Below are 19,821 nucleotides of genomic sequence, written 5' to 3' on the forward strand. Positions count from 1 at the left end.
GACCACCAAAACATGATTTACGCAGGTTACTCTCAAGTGCGAATGCAGGTGTGTCCCATCTATCAGTATCACACTTAGACTGCAAGTTGCAACACACTGTCTGTGCATGGAAAACTAAATTCAGAGCTTGGTATGAATTTAAACGGTCACTTAGCCCTTGTTGGATTGAGCATTTCAGTTTTAGGTGAATTTGTCTAGGATAAGAGATATCGGTCTCATCCTAAACAGGGAGGAGTGCCAAGTAAATGCTGACAGTAAATGCTTTTCCATCCACTTGGCTTTATGCATTTTTATAAATAAATAAAAACCTGAGTCTAGATACTGTAGTAGTGGATAGAAAAACGTGACTAGTAAAGTGTAGGGATTATTCAGCTTATCAGAGACACTATTCAGAAAGAAAAGTTGTTTGTAAATGTTGTATTTCTGTGTTTTATGAGATTTGAGCATCAAAATAGAAATCCCATTTACCTCCACTGTATCGGAAAATTACGCACGTTTTAGAATATCTTGAGTCCTGAGCAAAGAACACTAAAACTGCCTATTAGGTAAGAAAAAAACTACCAATAAGCAAGTTTTCTAACTTATGTAAAGAATTGTTATAGTGCCTCCTCTTAACTTCAACTTCAGCTCAAAAACATTTGAAAACCACTTAATTAAAATGGTCAGTCCTTCACTCACAATATCTGCATCCCCCACAAAAACACACACTCACACACACAACTGCTTTGCGCTGTCATATGATCCACTCTCCAGTCACCTGTAGATGTAATCTGTGAAGAATTGCCTCCTGTCTCCCTATCTGACCTGTCAGGCTTTAGGAAAAAAGGACTTGCGACACCTGGATTGTGGAGCAGTTTCAACTCTAAACACCCTCTCCTCCTCTCCCTTTCTGTTTCCCCTCTCTCTCGTTCTCCAACTCCGGTTTAGAAATGAGGAAAACATCTATATTTTCTGACAGGTTTCTGGTGGGGCACGGTGTTGGTGAAGGGGTCCTTATATTCCCTTCCTTGGCTCGCTTTAGCCGATCCCTTGTTACATGAATGTATAAATCTAACCCTTGTCTAGACATTTTCCAGCAGTTGCTGTAGTTTGCAAGGAATACAAAAAAAAAGAAGGTCTAGCCAGTGATGCTAAACTCAACTCCCACTGGTGCACAGGAGATCGTATGTGTGGAATCCCATTTTTATGACCGTGACTCCTAAGAATGCTTTGTCTTGACCTTGTGTTTGTCTGGTGTGTGTGTGTGTGTGTGTGTGTGTGTGTGTGTGTGTGTGTGTGTGTGTGTGTGTGTGTGTGTGTGTGTGTGTGTGTGTGTGTGTGTGTGTGTGTGTGTGTGTGTGTGTGTGTGTGTGTGTGTGTGTGTGTGTGTGTGTGTGTGTGTGTGTGTGTGTGTGTGTGTGTGTGTGTGTGTGTGTGTGTGTGTGTGTGTGTGTGTGTGTTGTGTGTGTGTGTGTGTGTGGTGTGTGTGTGTGTGTGTGTGTGTGTGTGTGTGTGTGTGTGTGTGTGTGTGTGTGTGTGTGTGTGTGTGTGTGTGTGTGTGTGTGTGTGTGTGTGTGTGTGTGTGTGTGTGTGTGTGTGTGTGTGTCCGTGTCCAGGCTTGGCCTCAGTGGCTGGAATGTGCGAGCCCGAGAGGAGTTGCAGCATCAATGAAGACATCGGCCTTGGTTCTGCTTTCACAATTGCGCATGAGATCGGCCACAAGTGAGTTTTAATACTTTTAAGATCCAGATATAAAATCTGATATTACACGCTGAGGCAGTGCTGAGTCTCATGCAGGATGAAAAGAGTAATTCTTAAAGATCCTGTGATACAGACCTGAAGTGAAACTGCACATTTTAGAGTGTTGCACTTGGTTGCTGCATAAGGAATTTGTTCAGATCATCTTGAAACCTTTTATCACGATTGTGTCCGCTCTAATAATTGCTCTTAAGCAAACATTACTTAGTACTTGAGTTTGCCAGACCTGCATGTAGCCTTTTCTTCCCCCTGCAGACGTCTTGAACTGTATCTCCACATATTTCCTCATGCAAATGTCAGTGTCCACATACCTCTGGCTCTTTCTTCCTGAATATAAAGCAAAATAATGATGATGTATTAGTCTACGTATCCCTCTCGAGAGAGTTTAGCAAGATGGCGATTTCCTTTATTATGTCTCGTGTCTGCTTCTGTTGTGGGGCAGTTGTAAAAATAGTCTCTGCTTCTAGAGGATGTATAAAAAAACACACTGCAGCGGGGCTGATTTATTTCCAGAGTAGGGTAAAATGTCATAAACGCCAGCCTTAGAAAAACAGGTTCAGGCTGTGCAATGTGGTCGGGGTTGTTATATACATTAGACCTGATTTGTGCTCCCGGACTGTAAGGAAAAGTAAGCTTTGACATCCTGCTGTAAGGAGAGATTTTCCCTCAAAAGATATCCAGACAGATAAGGTATTTTCTTTTTATATACATTTTTGAAAGGATTTATTTTCAGTGCAAAATAAATTATTGAGCAGCTTTTATAACAGACCACAAGGTCGGGAGCTGGGCTTTTGGATCTCTTCTCTTTCTCTGGTGCAGCGATTGATCTAAAGCTCAGCAGAGACTCTCCCTCCCGGCCTGCTCAGACCTGCAGACGGTGATTGACATGCAGGCATCAAAGTAGTGATTAGACATTTTCATTCCTGCCGAGCTCCAGACAGGGTTTGACCCTTGACTTCTGGCTCCCCTCCACACAGCTGTTTCAGAGCCACAGAGCTCCATCTTTATAGCCAGGGCCACTAAGGGAGACATCATGCAGAAACAGCACCCTGAACTGTCCACCCTCATGCCATCTGTTCACCGCCAAACACAGGGTCACTTTTAGACCCGTGGTTACTGATGATCAGCAAACCCAGCTGAACCTAATTCCACTTTTTATTTTCTGCGTCTCAGTTTTGGGATGAACCACGACGGGATCGGGAATTCCTGCGGTACCAAAGGCCACGAGACAGCCAAGCTAATGGCCGCTCATATAACAGCCAACACCAACCCTTTCTCCTGGTCCGCCTGCAGCAAAGACTACATCACCAGCTTTCTCGAGTAAGTGGATGATGGTTGCTCCCTGTGGGACTGTCTATGTTGTGTGTGTGTGTGTGTGTGTGTGTGTGTGTGTGTGTGTGTGTGTGTGTGTGTGTGTGTGTGTGTGTGTGTGTGTGTGTGTGTGTGTGTGTGTGTGTGTGTGTGTGTGTGTGTGTGTGTGTGTGTTGTGTGTGTGTGTGTGTGTGTGTGTGTGTGTGTGTGTGTGTGTGTGTGTGTGTGTGTGTGTGTGTGTGTGTGTGTGTGTGTGTGTGTGTGTGTGTGTGTGTGTGTGTGTGTGTGTGTGTGTGTGTGTGTGTGTGTGTGTGTGTGTGTGTGTGTGTGTGTGTGTGTGTGTGTGTAGTATCAGAAAAAGGAGCATGCCTGTTTTCCAGCTCGCTTGCAGCCGCCTCTCTTCGCAACCCGCTGCCACCGGCTTGTGGTGACCCGCTAGGATGTCCTGTAAGCAGGGCCTTCCCCACTTTTTCACATTCATTTCATCACCAAGCCTCCTGCCAGACCTCCTTGTGGCTGTGTGTGATAACCGGGTGCCTTCCACCCCTTGCATCCTCGCACCACAAGGCGGGTGATGTTGGGGCTCATGTGGTGCTCAGTGGTGATGCGGAGACCAGCTGCCTCCAACCACTACTCCGCTGTTTTGTGGATAGGTCAAAGAAAAAAAGAAGCTTTAAGTGCACAAATAAACCAAATCGGAGAAGTTTGGCTGAATAATAGATTTGCTGGCTGAGTTATACCAGCCTGGTATGGTAAAAACAAAAAAGGAGATGTTTTCATAGAAGGCCAGACAAAACATCTGGATCTGGCCTTCAGAGTCTGGCAGTGAACAGATATCTTTGGACATGACAGGAGTGTATTAACTGATCCCTGCTTGCCACTGGTTTATTGAGTTAAAGCTGCTTTTCGAAGAGGTTTCTAAATGAGCTGCTCTAATTTCCCTGAATCTGAGCACTCTTATAACTTTGTAGGACTCATGAAAATGGTTGCAGCAGAACCAGAAGATAAACATTTTGACTCACCCTGGTCTCACAGACACAGTCTCTAATACATTTGAGTTGGGGACTGTTGTTCGCTGTGGATGAAGAGTGATGTTTCTCCCAAACGGAGCTCTGGGCAGGCTGGTCCACTGCTAACAGCTTCATTGTGTAGGAATAACAATCAGAAAGTGGTCAGGATTATTCCAGCAGAGGAGAAACATGCTGCCATTCTTCTTTATCCTTTAAGCGTGCCAGAATTAGGTCAAGGAAGCCTCCTCTTTTCAAAGTCCTCTCACTATTTACCTTGATATTAGACAGAGCCAATACATTGGTGATAAAATGTGAATGTGTTTACAGTTTGGTGCCTTCAAGCGGACAAAACAATCATTTCAAGCTGATATAACTGCTCTTAAAGAAGTGAGTTAGTTCTACTGACTGCAGAGGTCAGATTTAAACAGGGATTTTATTTGTATTTATTTGGAAGTCTTTAAAAGTAACACTTCAATGTAACAGGCTTGAATCAGAGTCTCGCAGCTTGGTATAAGTGCATGCATCTGTGATTGAAATTGTATTTTTTATTGCACCAAAGAGCCTATTTATTTAAGCTTTCCAGGGAGGATTTTAGATATCCGTAGCTGCTTCATAAACAAAAAGATCCTCCCGTTTCCATTTTTCCGCAACAGCCTTGCAAACAACCTTGTAGTGAAGGATTGGTTGGATGCGCTGCAAGTCTGCGGTGTGTGTGTGTCTGTTTGTGTGTGTGTGTGTATTGAGGTTTAGTTAGCGAGGCCCTCCAAGACGCCGATAATAGCTGTTGTGGTTGTCAAATGATGTTTCCGGCTGAAAGCTGTTAGAGGAGGGTTCATGAACAACACTTGTGACAGAGATGACAGTAACATGTGCCAGTTTCCAGCCGGGACACAAAGGGACGCTTCTCTGCTGCTGCGCCGGGTTTCTGTCCAGCGCTGGCTCCAGTATATATGAGGATGACCAGAGCTAACAAAAAGACAAAGTTGTTTTTTATTTCTTGTTTTCTCAGCAGAATAAACCTCTGCTTAGCTTATATTTATAGCCCTATAAGTATCAGACTGTTTCTTGAGTTTTTTGTATTCATTTTGTGTTTTATTGCCTTTAGCTTTTATGTTTCTTACAAAAGGGTTCTGTCTGTAAACTCCAATTATCCTCCCTTTCTCTCCCTCGATCGGAGTTTTGGATATCACACACGCGATATTCTCCTAGCCAAGTAAACAACTTTGGCTGTGGTGTTGGCCTAGATTCACCGTCTTGCTAAAGCAATATGCGCTGCTTTGTTTGGGCCTTTTAGCAGTGGTTTATGAATGCACTCACAGTTCAGTCAAAGTTTATCCTCCTAAGTTTTTACGCCAGTTTGTTATAAATGTTAAAAGACAGGCTGTTTGGGTTTATTAAACTCTCAGAGACCACATATGATCTATTAAGTTTCATATTAGATTTATGTGACTTGTGCCTTGTGATAATTGTTAGGTTAGTCTGATTTAATCATGCTGATGGGTGGACACGCTCAGCATGGCTAATTTCTACATAAACGACCGGTGTCAGAGTTCGGGGATTGCTGATGTTCTCGCTTATTAGAGGATATTTCCGCTCAGCATAATGAATTTGGCTGAATCCACCGGACAGGAAGCCATTACGACCATGTCAAATAATAGCTTCTATGTTTAAACTTTGACTATTTTGTCCCTTTCCAAACCAATAAATAGAGAGGCTTGCCCTTAGTGCACAGGGAGTCGGGGGCCTCAGAGACCCACTTGTGTCTCTTTCTCCATGATGAGAGGGTCTTCCGGGGAACAAGAGCCAAGAAATGGGATTATTCTATACTGGAGGACAGAGCGAGAAGAGGGTCAAAAAGGAATCATTAATTCTACTAAAATACTGTTTTATATTTACTACACTGGGATAAAACAATATGTAGAAGATCTCTTAAAAAAAAAGCTGGTGGAACAAAATCCTGAGGTAAAGCAGAGAAGGAAACATTCGTCCTCTTAATTAGCTCTGGAAATTTCATTAAAGGCTCAGTCTAGCCAAATGACAAAACTTTCTTTTTTTAAATGGTATGTTCAGCCAAGCAGATTGATTTAATTTGATAGTTTTTAAGATAAAAACCCTAAAATTAAGACCTTCTTCCCAGGACAGCTGATGTACTGAATGTTTGCACAAAACCAACCATTTTTGTAGGGTCTATTTGTTCGGAAATGATTGAAAAACAGCTATTACTTTAAAAAAACAGCTGAGCTAGAATTTTTGGGGAAATGTAGAGAATGTACTAAGTAGTATATACTTTCAAATCTATCAGCTCGGCCATATATCACTGCAGGTATGTGGTCAAATATGTGATTTTGCAGTTTTGTGTGGACCAGCCGTTCAATGTTTAAGTTTCTGTCTTCTTCACTGCTGCATTGTGGGTCCAAGCTGCAGTCAATCATAACGCCTAGCTCTACGTTATTGTTGTCACTAGGCCCACTTTTCCTTTCGCTGGATGGGAGGCATTCCTCTGCATTTTGCAGCTGCCACATCTGGAAAGAACACAGTGTTATAGTAAATATTGTAGTAGCATTTAGCCTAGAGTGTATTCTATGACTCAGGCAGAAGCAAGCATATCTCTGTTTATTTATTGGCACTTGCCTTTGGTATGATTTGAATGTCATACAAGTGGGCTAAAGGTCAACAGATTAATACTAAATTTGATTGTCTGACCTCAAAGATAGGGCGATAAAAGCATACACACAGCTCAGCATCTCATCCAAGGATTAACAGACACACAATGCAAAGAAACAACTGTGTGTATTTATTTGTAAATTACTAAAATACAAATCAGCTAAGTGTGTTTATTTCCCTGCAAGTTCTTTGTGAGCGCACACATTTCTATCAGACAAACAGACTAAACATACTCCTAGCCCCGGACATATGACCCATAGCTCACTCCAGATTGTTCTCTTCCTCTCCCTGCTCTGTTATGTTATTGACTCTGCTGTGGATTCAATATATGAATAGTGGAGCACAGAGCCATATAATCAGAGAAGGCTGCTCTTTAAGCTCGGTCCTCTTTGCCTGTGGTAAAATGTCTCTGCATGTGCTTTAACACTCCGTTTGATAAGGAGGTGTTGATGTGTGATATCAACATTAACTACATGTCATTTGAGATTTGAGACAGGCTACCTACAATTGTAATTTGGTGGCAAAATAAAATGAGTCGAGCAACACCAGCCAAGGTCTTAAAGAAACGAGGAGGAGGGGGGGGCTTTAATCATTCAATCTTGGCTTTTCTAGCTCTGCCATCAGCCAAGTGTAGAAAGGTTTCTTTGTGTAAGAAACAATCCTATTGTAGGTTTGTTTTTTTGACAGCTCAGGTCGGGGGACGTGTCTGGACAATGAACCTCTGAAACGAGACTTCCTGTACCCAACAGTGGCCCCTGGGCAGGTGTACGATGCAGACGAGCAGTGTCGCTTCCAGTACGGAACCTCCTCACGCCAGTGCAAGTATGGGGTAAGAAACCAGCATCTGTCTTCTTGTCCTCCTCTTACTCACCCAAAGGATCCCTGTTTTATGTTTGAACTGCTCATTTAGTTCTAGTTTTTATAAGTTAACAATATTACTTTAGCATCTCCAACACACATTGAACTTGGAAAGTAAATTGGACATAAATGAATGTATTAATCTGATATGTATATGATGTTGCAAAGGAGTTATTTTTACCTGCGTGGGAAACTGATGAACTGAAGTTAGGAGTCTTCTTAGGAGTTTTTTATCATGCACCTTTGAGATAAAAAAACACATCTGGTGTCCCATTGTGAGCTCCATTGCTTAAAAAACTAAAACAAAATGATATAATGTGACCAAATTAGGTTTTATTGCCATTTTTCCCTCCAATAGCTTATTGGACACTTATGAAATGGATAAAAGCGCTGCACATTGTTTTGTAAAGAAGTCATATATAAATTAAAACCAAATGCAAAACAAAAGCATCTGAAACAACAAGCTCCATTTTAATTTCTGTTATTTCTCACATGTTGAATAAGAGGTGCAGTCACAGCATGTTCAGTCCTCACTGAGATGATAACAGTTTTCTTCAAGTTCATATTTCCTTCTTGAGGTTAATGGAGGATAAACATTAGGGGAAGATAATAGTTTTATTATTGTCTGACGACAAGAGCTGGTTTAGAGGTGTCTTTCCACACGTTGCCCTATTCTTCTTATTAATCTATAAACGCCCCGGACAGAGAGATGAAGGATTGAAGTCAACACTTCTCTCATCTTTAAGTCTGTGAGGATAATGATTCACCTCCCATGCCAGAGTCATGAGAAAACCGCACTTCATAAATGACACAGGCAATGAAAGATGAGAAACAGCCACACGGTCAAATAAGCGGTCAAAAGAATCCTCGAAGATTTAATGAACAATAACGTGATATTGTTTTGCGTTACGTAAATATTGGAACGTAGATTAGCTGAGATCATGAGGTTATTTCATTTCATTGAAAGACAGCAGATTATAACAGGCCCCAAATCAAGCCCTGTTATTTTGGTTTCTAAGCTCATAATTGTGGTTTTAGATCAGCATGAAAGACGAACATTTATGAGCGGCTTGGATTCCAGCACGATTCCACAGACTAGATTGGAGTTTTTCATCTGACAATCAGATCTATTTCATACAGCATCTGTGAAAGAGATGCCCTCTGCGACTGCTCTCAGGACAGACGTGACCACAGAAATGGATAAAAAGTCTAATGAGTGGAAGAGTCTGGTTTCTAAAGCCAAGGCTCAGCTCTAACCTGCTGAACTCCACATTTGGATGGAAATGTGTTGTATTTCGTTATCGTTTTGCACTGCGAAAGAAAACAGTGATGGGAAACCAGGGGAGGTTTAGTCAGAGCATATCAAAGTTTATCTTAAATATTACGATAAATAATGTCATATTGTAGTTTTAGTATTTCACTAGTAAAACATGTTGGGCTTAGACTGTATGATAACAAAGTGATTTGTTATTTTGGTATGTCCAAACTCTGAAATGCCTACCACAAATCTGCACCATATTCATTTATCTTCAGGACAAGATGGGAACTCAGAGCACACATGACAAGTTACTTCACTGAGCGGTACAAAGAATGATACCATGCATAACTTCATTTGCATACAACAAAATATCAAGAAAAGCGAGTTAAGACTTGTTCAGGACTTGAAACTCCGACTTTAGGACTTGGGAATTAGAATATGAATGCAAAGACTTGAGAGTTTTTTGTGAAAACATGGATATTTAAAATGGTTTCGGTCAGCTTGTTATACTTTTGAGTTTGACCATGACCATGTGGCTGTTTACTCAAACAATAAGATGTTAGGCTTTTACTGCTAATTGGTAAATGTAAGCATGCTAAACTAAGAACAGTCTGGATGTAGACTCTTTTTTTTCTGTCTAATTTTAAAATGTATCGAACCTCTATGATAATTGATCATAATTGAGTTGCTCACAAATCAAACAAAAATGTATATTGCTTTGTATTTAGGAGCCATTGCCAAAAGAGACTGTAAACCACTCATGTCGAGTAAAACAACAGCAATATTTCACTGAATATGGCCAACGACACCTTTGCGGCGGTTGAACTAAATTCAAAACCTTTCAAAGAACCGCGGGGGATCTCACAGACATAAAACCACAGTGTGAGCCTGTGTCAGAGGTGGGGAAAGAAACACATAAGTCCAGAGAGGAAGTTATGGTGATTGATTGCGTTAATTTGGTTCCAATGACCACTTCCTACTTCAGTTAGTGCCCCGAGATACCAACACAGGCAGGTCAGCTGCGTGACACTGGAAGGTATGAAAAACAAACAACCTTCGATGGCTATATTAGCAAGGCCCTCACCGAGTGCTCTTGCCCTTTTTTTATCGCCGGCTTGTTCTCACGTTGCGTAAATCCATTAGGCGCACATCCACGTTCGTTAAAGCCCGGGACGCTAACCTTTCAGCTGGTGGAGATAGCGAATGGAGCAGCGGGCGGCTTATTGAAACCAGCTGGTAGAGGAGAGCCGCTGCAACCAGAGAGTGGCAGTTTGCCGCTTTATTTAATCTGGATAGGCTCAGGGAGCGTCGGGGGCCGTGGCATATTTACTGACCCCGGGGGTCACGATCTATGCGCTGGATCATAACTCTTTTTCATGAGCCTGCTCTTCTGCCGTACACAATTGTCCTGTAAAAGCCTTTGAAGACGAGACACGGGGGCGTCCCAGCTCGGTTTAATGGGAAATCTAATGCGAGGTTGTGCAGAGCAGTCCTTGTAACATGTGTTCTCTTTATGGTTTTATTTATTTGGGGGCAACTTAGTGCTGTCTACCCACTATCTCTCTTTCTCACACACACACTCCCTTCCTTTAGTAATCTAAATGGATTCTCCTCATGCTCTAGACTTAAGGAGGAGAAGACGGGGATGTTTACTCAGACCACTCAGTAATACTAAAGATATTTGTTAGACCTACAAGTCTTCTTTATCTAAGACTTGGGAGGCCTATTGCTCATTCTTGATTTCCCCTAAGCAGCAGAAATGTGATTTCTTGAACTGATGTCACGGTCCCGTGGGGTCTTGAGGTGAACGTGAGCAAACGTTAGTCATGGTGTTGATCCAGCTGACTCTTCATTTCTCATAGGAGAACATTAAGAGCACCCAATGACCCTCGCCGTATTGCTCAAGATGTACGATGATCCAAAGCATATGAGCTCTTAAAGTTAGATGCCTCTCATCAACTCATCTGATTTGATCTTGAATCAAGTAGATTCATAGATAGTTTTGTTCCTACTTCTCCGTCCGAGTGGAGAAGAAACCACCAAAGGCTACTGACAAATCATTCCCTTAATCAGCGATCCACCCCCCGGTCTACTGAATTGATTTATTCTGACCAACTTGCTTTTGCCTTCTTTCCTAGGAAGTGTGTAGAGAGCTCTGGTGCCTTAGCAAAAGCAACCGCTGTGTAACCAACAGTATCCCTGCTGCGGAGGGGACCCTGTGCCAGACTGGAAGCATTGATAAAGGGGTAAGTCATCGAATATTCATCCAAATTACCAGAGAATAACACATTTTCTCACTTAATCCTAGTGGTTTCGTGGGCGGTTTAAGATATTCTTCAAACACACTGCTACAGTAGATCAGGAGGAGGATGAGTAAGAGATGTGTTTCCAAACTGACAGCCACACACTCACCTCTGACCTATGATATCTCTCCCAGCTACTGCAACCCAGACGTTAACAGTCAAGTTCGCTTTGATATGATGAACTTGGTTAGCTTTGCACCATCAATCACATTTAAATGACTACATTTCCACCCCCGTCACCCAGGTCAAGACGGGTCATCAAAATGTGTTTTTGTTTTACGGGAGGAGAAAAGAGAGGAATTTTGAAATACATTTTCTTATACTTGACAATCAACCCAGCGGCATCGTCATTCGGATTTTTGTTTCTTGTGAGTGAATGATAGCACTCTGAAAAGACATGTTGCTGTGATGTATTTATTCAATGCAGTCAGCACCACAAACTAATTCCATTAACCTATAATATATTTTGGTTGAGGGTTTTTCAGAAAGAATGTTTAATTAAGTGTGACAATCATATGCATACCTTTTTTATTTTATACTTTTTGATCTGTAATGAGCACATCAATAACCTCCTCTGTGTGCAGAAATGAGCCTCTGATAGTGGTACCTCACTGCCTCAACTTTGATCTATTCCTCTCTGGGATGGCGCTAACACTCACAAAAACACACATGCTAGCAGGCCAAGCTTTAGGTCATCAGCCCGCTGTTGATGCCAGCCAGGTTAGGGGAGACAGTTTTAACACGGATTACGGCAGCCATTGTCACCGGATGGTCCGAGGTCTAAAAGGGAAGAATAGCAGAGTGTCACGAGCTGTCACCCGCGATTACCATTAGCTCAGTGGAGCCTTTGAGGGCCGGGGCCCACGGACAGGGTCCTGGACAACACAGGGGGCCCCAGGTTGAGCCGGGGGGGCTTTGAATCAGCTTTTGGAGCAGCTTTAGAAGAGCCAGTGGCATACCGTGTCTGCCCCTGCCCGGGGAGAGCTTCAAAGGAATATGAATGTCAGCCATTTCTCACCCAGCGTGTAATGGAGAGAGGCCCTTCCACCAGGAGCAGGGAGAGAGGCTGGGGGAGAGGGCAGAGGGAGGCGGGAGAGGGGCAGAAACTGACCAACAGAGACGAGATTTTTGTATGTTTAAATGGACTCACAGATAAACAGTTTGCTAGACTTCATCTCCGCTCCCCCTCTGTGTTTCTGTCAGGCAGTTTCCCTCAACACATCTCTCCTCTCTCCTCTCCCACTGATAATCTTGTTTAAAGAGCATCTCAGGCCGGGAATGAGTGAGTCAGAGAGGGACACGCAGCCCTTACCTTATCTGTCCCAGTCTCTGAGTTGTTAACCCACTGACACAGTTGAAAGACAAAGGGACGTCTCTAAACCTCTCTTCCCTCTGGAGCTGTGAACAGCTTAGCACGAGGATTAAAACACTCCTGATCAGCACACATACTGCTGTACATCCCTCACCTGCCTCTGAAAGCTCCTCACAGTACTCTGGAAACAAGAACACAAAGACATGCTAAGTCACTAGAAGAAGTTGTTTATTCAACTTGTAATCAAATAATTGTTAAGGTAATAATGTGTTCAAGAGGATTATAAGAACACATTTTGTTGGACAAAACAAATAAACAAATTAAAGGGGCCCTATTGTTCTTTTTGGGGTTTTCCCTTTCCTGTAGTGTGTTATACAGCGGTTTTTTTGGTCTGCAAAGGCTAACATGCCTGTGTTCCTCTCCCACACACTTCCCCCCCTGCCTTAAATGCCTCCATTGTTCTCCTTTGTTTACTTCTGCGACATAGTGATATCACACGTTTTAATACTACCATCAGCCGCTAAGTAAGGCTCTAGCAAGAAAGCAATTGTATTGATTTGAGCAAGTGCTTGTGTAATGACATTTGTGTTCTCATTTGTAATCATTTCCATTTTGGAGTGAGCTAATAAGTACTTCTCAGATGTTGAACTATTCCTTTAATGTTCAAATGGATTTAACCTGAGTTGAGTCACATTACATATACAACAATTAACCTCAACGAGGAGGAAACCAGGTCAGTAATAACACATACAAAATGACAGGTAAGAGAGGAGAAATAACAGGACTAATACAGAAATGAATTATAGGGTGAGTAATATTGTAATCACAAGTTAGTGTGTGTTTCTAAAGCAAGGCAGAGGGAGAGCGTGTGTTATTGAAGGAACACTGTTTAGTCTACAGTTCATTGTACACAGATGCACATTGATTTATCATGATGTCAAACTTTATAAAACTGTAAAAGTGACACTGAAGTATTCTTTGTTATAATGATGTTATTGTGACTCTAAAACAATCGTGTCTAAAATGTGTCTCACGTTTCGGATAAGATTCAACTCGACTGCATGATAACTTAACTTTCCTTCTCTCTTTCCTCTGCGTTTCTGCTCGCAGTGGTGCTACCAGGGGGAGTGTGTGGTGTTCGGTACCTGGCCTCAGAGTGTGGACGGAGGCTGGGGGCCCTGGTCCTCGTGGGGGGAGTGCAGCAGGACCTGTGGGGGCGGTGTTTCCTCCTCCATGAGGCACTGTGACAGCCCAGCGTAAGTAGGCAAAGTAAGCCGCAGCAAGCTGAACACACACATCCAGGTCCTGCCTACAGGTGTGTGTGTGTGTGTGTGTGTGTGTGTGTGTGTGTGTGTGTGTGTGTGTGTGTGTGTGTGTGTGTGTGTGTGTGTGTGTGTGTGTGTGTGGGTGTGTGTGTGTGTGTGTGTGTGTGTGTGTGTGTGTGTGTGTGTGTGTGTGTGTGTGTGTGTGTGTGTGTGTGTGTGTGTGTGTGTGTGTGTGTGTGTGTGTGTGTGTGTGTGTGTGTGTGTGTGTGTGTGGTGTGTGTGTGTGTGTGTGTTGTGTGTGTGTGTGTGTGTGTGTGTGTGTGTGTGTGTGTGTGTGTGTGTGTGTGTGTGTGGATGTGGATGCTGTGTGAATGTATCTTATATTTGAAAGGGATAAGAGAGGCATAATAGCAGCAAAGGGATAAATGCCACTTTCCATAGAAAGAATTGCGTTTTTGTTAAAAAAAATATTTTTGCTAGTTTTTTGTTGTCAACTGCAACAGGATGTAACAAAGCATTGTGTAAATAAATGCCACTTCAGTTTTGCCTTTTCTTATACAGGACAATTGTGGAATACTTTAAAGTCAAACAGGAAGTGAGGCGTTTATTTTTTATAATTAAATAAATGTGGTGTATTTCCTGTTGAAATAGGTCAGTTAGTGGTCAATAATACGTGTAAATTGATGATCCACCGAGAGAAAGGCAGATATAAAGGCATTAAATAAAAGGCTGGAGCCGATTTATAATGTGTTGGTTGGACATTTTAGTACAGCATGGAGTCTCCACTGAAGTGCACAGTTTTAAGCTTAAAGGTCCCATGTCATGGCCATTTCTACTGATCATATTTCCATTGTTGAGGTCTACTAGAATAGATTTATATTGTGCAATGTTCCAAACTCACATTGGTTTCTCATACAGCATCTCTGTATAGTATGTGTATTCACCAGTATTCACTCTCTGTCCTAAACGGCTTGTTGGAGCTCCTGCCCCCCCTCCCTGTGAGCCCAGTGTGCTCTGATTGGTCGCGACGTTGAGAGGCTCGTTGCTGCGAGGAGCGGACAGGCTTCCGTGTCGGCGATACAGCGAGAACAAGCTAAACTCATCCTGAGCACACACAAACACTCACAGCCGAAGTAAAAACAATAAGTGTGGCTTGATATTGAGTAAGAAAAAGGTTTATAACGCTGTGAGAATGGGTCTGCAGAGAGCATTTCTCCGCGATCCCAACGTAGTAGCCCGAAAAACGTTTACCCATTTAAACAGTCGTGGTAGATACCTTGTTTGTTTTAAACATCATAAATACACAAACAACAATGAATACTTACAGGTTGTGTACCCGAATCTCCCGCTGGTCCAAACAAAGTAGGAACAGCATCGTTCTTCAGTGCCCTACGCTGTACATATCCGGCATGAATCCTGAAAGGTTTGGGAAGCTTTGTTTCGTGAAATGCTGGCAGAGGGTGTGGCCTCTGGGTATTCACACGTCAGAGTACCCAGGAAGAAAATGAGAAATCTCCAACGAGGCGTTTTGGGGAGGTCTTTTCTGTGTTAGAGTTTTACTCGCAACAGGGTGTACTTTGAGGGTTTTTTACTCTGCAGACCGTTTACATGCATAAAAACCTTCATAACACACAAGGGGACGGGTAATAACCGGAAAAGCATGACATGGGACCTTTAAGCTAGGCTAAAATATCTCTGCCCACCTGCCTGAAAACACATATAAATGATGTTAAACAGCCACAAGATGAACAATTTTAAGTATTAAGTATGCTAACATTAGCCACCATAGGCCAGTGATCACACCAGCCTTAGTAGGGATGTGTTAAGCAGGAAAATTATGTTATTCCTTCTGTTAAAAGTTACTCAGTCTCGCCGTAACAAGACAGACATAAGGTCACCAGAGGAGGGTTCATTCAAGGTCGTCCTGGGCACCACTATCTTCTAATCTAACTTATCACAGAGGTTGGTCCTTATGCTATTTAAGATGTACTGGTGAAGCATGTGCAGTCAGTTAAGCTCCCAGCTCACAAACTTCTGTTGTTTAAAAGCATCCCCTATGTCCTCACGTGACAAGTCATTGTCCAGCGCATCTTTGTCTGGAAATAGACGTTTATCCTTCTCCCATCGGTTCATTCTTTTGTTTTCCGAGCTAGATGTTACGTCTAGGAAGACACGAGAAAGAGCCAGGGTGAACTAGAGGGAAGGGGAAAAAAGGAGGAAGGAGGGGAAAAGGGGGAAGAGGAGAAGGCACCGGCATAATGTGGAACACCTGTGTAAGGTGATCGCTGCCGCTCAGGCATCAGTGCAAAGAGGAGGGAGGCAGAGAAAACACAGCCAGAGCAGCGTCTGACACATTCATTACAGAGCCTGGCTCACTCTGCAAATGAAGTGGAAATTGTCTCAGAGGAAAGGGAGGCTAATGAAGGTGAGAAGAAGAGATGATAAGAGAGGAAAAACAGACGTTTGCAGATGTAGTAAATGTAGTGGATCGCTCTGAGGTTACAGACTTCAGTCTCTCTCCCAAAACTAAATGTCATGTCACACTTAAGAGCTCTCGGAGCAGCTTGGATTTCATGAATGAATCACTGGCGTACACGCTCAGCAAAGCAGCAAATGCAGACACACAAACACACTTTGTCTTCTGGCAGAGACTTTCTGAGGCCTGTTTCATGAACTGCATTCACCAAAATGTAGTCACTACACCACCAAAGATGTTTTCTTTGTGGGTTATTTATGACGCTCAATGCGTTGAACATGTCCTCTCACCTTTTAATTCCCAACTCACTGAATTCTCCTGTGTCTCTCAGCCCGTCTGGAGGAGGGAAGTACTGTCTCGGGGAGAGGAAACGTTACAGATCTTGTAACACTGACGTGAGTTTTCTTCATTTCTTTGCCTCCCTGTCTGCTTGGTATTTGGAGAAAAGTATACAAGTGACTTGGAAGCTAAACTGTCCTCTTGATGGATTTCCTGCTCTGGTTCGTAAAGGGACTGAGATAGTTGAGGCATTCTGACCTGGGATGGATTTGGCCTGTCACAGCATGACTGCTGAGCCTCCAGGTTTTTTCTCCTGTGGAACATGTTATCTTAGGAAAGGCTTTATAAGGAGCATGTTAGCTAGCAGCACTACACCGCCTTTAAACTTTCTGACATGCTTTCTTCCTGGAACGCAGGACAGACGATGATAAAAACACACAGGCAGTTATTCAATATTCCCCCAGCAACTCTTGGGTTATCTGTCACTTAATAGTTCACATATTGTTTGTGACATTTCACTTGAGTCAACCATGATGACAGTTTCAGAGCATATTTTATGAAAAGCAATTCACCAAGTTTTTTTTTTTTTTTGAGGTCTGGAGCAAAGCTTTAAACAAATATTTAACATGGCTGCAAGTGGAGATCTCTGTTCAACTATTTCTAGGTGGGCTTTTTTTCACAAGGTGAAAATTGAAATAGTTAGGGCCCTGGTGGACATTTAACCGCAAGTCTTAAAAATAACAGCTGAGAGCAAGCACTGAGTGTTTTCTTTGGAAAACAAACAACATCCCCAACCACTATTTCATCACACTGACCACACCTTGTCTAGGGAAATGTGTGTGAGCGTGAGCACCAGATGTAGATACATTGACAAATGCAGCACTCACACACTTACATGCATAAATTGATGTTTATACCCCAACTGTTTTTACATTGATCAGCAGTCAGATATCATTTGTTAATGGGGCCTCTCTCACTTCCTGTTGCTACTACATATTTCCTGTGGGAGGTAACTTTATATTATAAGGCTGTTAGACATTAGCATAATGCTTCATGCAGTAGCTATTTAAAAAAGGAATAATCTTTCTGATTAGATTAAAGCCAATTTGTCTTGGACACAGTCAGATATGTTGGTTATAGTTGACGTTTTATTACAGGGGCAACCCAACAATTTGGCCACCACGGACATCTGTGCCAAATTTCTTGTTAAAACATAAAATGTTTCAAAATGTAACCGCCTGTCGTAGACTGAATAACATCCCCAGAGTTATGTCTCTTGAACACAGAAACAATTGTCTCTCAGCACAAACAAGAATACTAAAGTGATGTTATTAAAATGTTCTCGACTTGAAAAAGCTCCCACAGAGGGGTTTGTAGCACACGTCATTACTAGTCAATTGACTTTGATCTGTTAAAAACAGTGGTGTTCCCCTTCACCTCTAGAGACTGGAGGAGATACAAAGTTGATCAATCAACCAAAACTTAATCGTCAACTATGTTGATAACTCATTGATCATTTAAGAAGAACATTATCTTGTTCCAGCTTAAATTAATAAAACATGATAAATGAAGACTTGCTGCTGTCTTTTGGACTGATGGTTTAAGAAATAACTTTTGGCTCCACAGGATATTTGCAACTATTTTCTGGTATTTTATGGACAAAATGATTAATCAAAACATAATCATCTGGTTGATCCTTACTTGCAGCCCTACTGATGTGGTCTTTTTCCTCCTTCAAATACGTGTTTGAACATGTAAATCTCATTCGGCCGTGTTGTCATTTCAACACACACTTGTAATAATATTCTTCTGTCTCATCTGATTCCATCTGCATGTTTGATGTGCGAGTTTAAAGCTGCCATATTGGCAAAACACTTGAGTGGTAATGAAAATGGCCTTCCCCACGGCCGGCTCTGACGTGGAACACTTTCAGCATGTGAAATACAGCTTTGACCCAAGAGCTTTTATTTGTCCCGGGGGAGAGTGTTTTGGGGTTTCTAAGGACCTTTTCACACCAATAAAGTGTGTCTTTATACTTGTTCTTCTTTACCTCCTCTAACTGGAGCAACATCCACTCATGAAAACAAAACAAAAACCCACCATATGCAAAACAAACTGTTCTCAATTAGAGATTCCAGGAAACTAGTCTGTTTTAGTGTCTGGAAATAAAATATGACATCCTTTTGCAGACTTTGTCCAGTTGTTAATAATAATGCTGTCAATGCAAATAAAAACTTCCCAGAATAAATAAAAAGATTTTGCAGATAATTCACAAATGGTTACAACTGCAACTCAAAATCTTAAAACCACTGTGCTTGCAAGTTTTTACTCCTTCACTACAAATCATACTTTTTTCTGAACTTTTTTGAATGCATGCAGCAGATTTCTAGATTTATGGGAGGTATTTTCCACTCGTTCCAGTTATCCATCGGTTTCCATTAATTTTCTTATGACATGAAAATCAATTGGCAGACTCTTTTAACTTGTTTGAGTTGTGCAATCCATCAAAGTGAACATCAGTTCTGTTCTTTTTTTCAAAGTTACATAATCTTTGCTTTGTCATCCTGGCACTTAAATAGCAAATTGATTCAAAAAGTCTGTGCTGCTTCACTCAGTTTTTAATACTTAAATTCTATTGGAAAATAATGTTGATGTCAATAACAACTAAAGAAAACAACTTCCAAGCCCCAGAATGACATTTATTTCACAAACATTAAAAACTATAAACAGCAAGTCTGTATCCAGCGCTACACCATTTGTCAAAGATTATCCATGATTGGTAAAGCATGGAACATTAAGAAAAGGTTAGAAAAACAAAAGACTATGTTCAACAATCCAACAAACATATTATCCATTTTATCCATCTCAACTCAGTCTTTCCTTAACTCATCTCAAGCACATTTTATTAGTCTTTTATTAGATTTTTACATTATATGGAAATGATTTAAATGGTAAGCAGTCAGTTAAGTATACTTGACACTTGTATGCATCACAATTTCTAAACACCCTTTTTATTTGCAGGCCTGCCTTGCAGGATCTCGTGATTTCCGAGAGAAGCAGTGTGCTGATTTTGACAACATGCCTTTCCGTGGGAAGTATTACAACTGGAAGCCTTACACTGGTGGTGAGTTCAGGGACGGGTTGTTCCAGCTGTTTATTCAAATCCATGCCACAATATTATTATACAAAAAAAAAACAGTCTATATAAAATAACCACTCGATAAAAAACTAATTTGTTCAGATTTTCTGCTAAATCTGAGCTAGCACATGCATCAATTTACACGGTGGAATTGTGTATGACATTGATATATGAAGACATTACGATTCCATTACAAGACACTAAATCAT

At 41.8% G+C, this 19,821-nt stretch overlaps 1 protein-coding gene across 1 annotated transcript in view; it reads left to right on the forward strand.

Moving 5' to 3' along the window:
- The window catches only part of adamts6 (ADAM metallopeptidase with thrombospondin type 1 motif, 6), a 55,265-nt gene that overhangs the window by 12,013 nt on the left and 23,431 nt on the right, over positions 1 to 19,821 (forward strand). The window contains exons 9-15 of the mRNA XM_034122751.1: positions 1,596 to 1,701; positions 2,911 to 3,057; positions 7,410 to 7,551; positions 10,977 to 11,084; positions 13,564 to 13,709; positions 16,526 to 16,589; positions 19,495 to 19,597. Coding sequence (XP_033978642.1) covers positions 1,596 to 1,701; positions 2,911 to 3,057; positions 7,410 to 7,551; positions 10,977 to 11,084; positions 13,564 to 13,709; positions 16,526 to 16,589; positions 19,495 to 19,597 — 816 coding nt within the window. The remainder of the gene's footprint in view (positions 1 to 1,595; positions 1,702 to 2,910; positions 3,058 to 7,409; positions 7,552 to 10,976; positions 11,085 to 13,563; positions 13,710 to 16,525; positions 16,590 to 19,494; positions 19,598 to 19,821) is intronic.

The sequence above is a fragment of the Trematomus bernacchii genome, unplaced genomic scaffold (assembly GCF_902827165.1).
Source record: "Trematomus bernacchii unplaced genomic scaffold, fTreBer1.1, whole genome shotgun sequence".
Classification (NCBI taxonomy): Eukaryota; Metazoa; Chordata; class Actinopteri; order Perciformes; family Nototheniidae; genus Trematomus; species Trematomus bernacchii.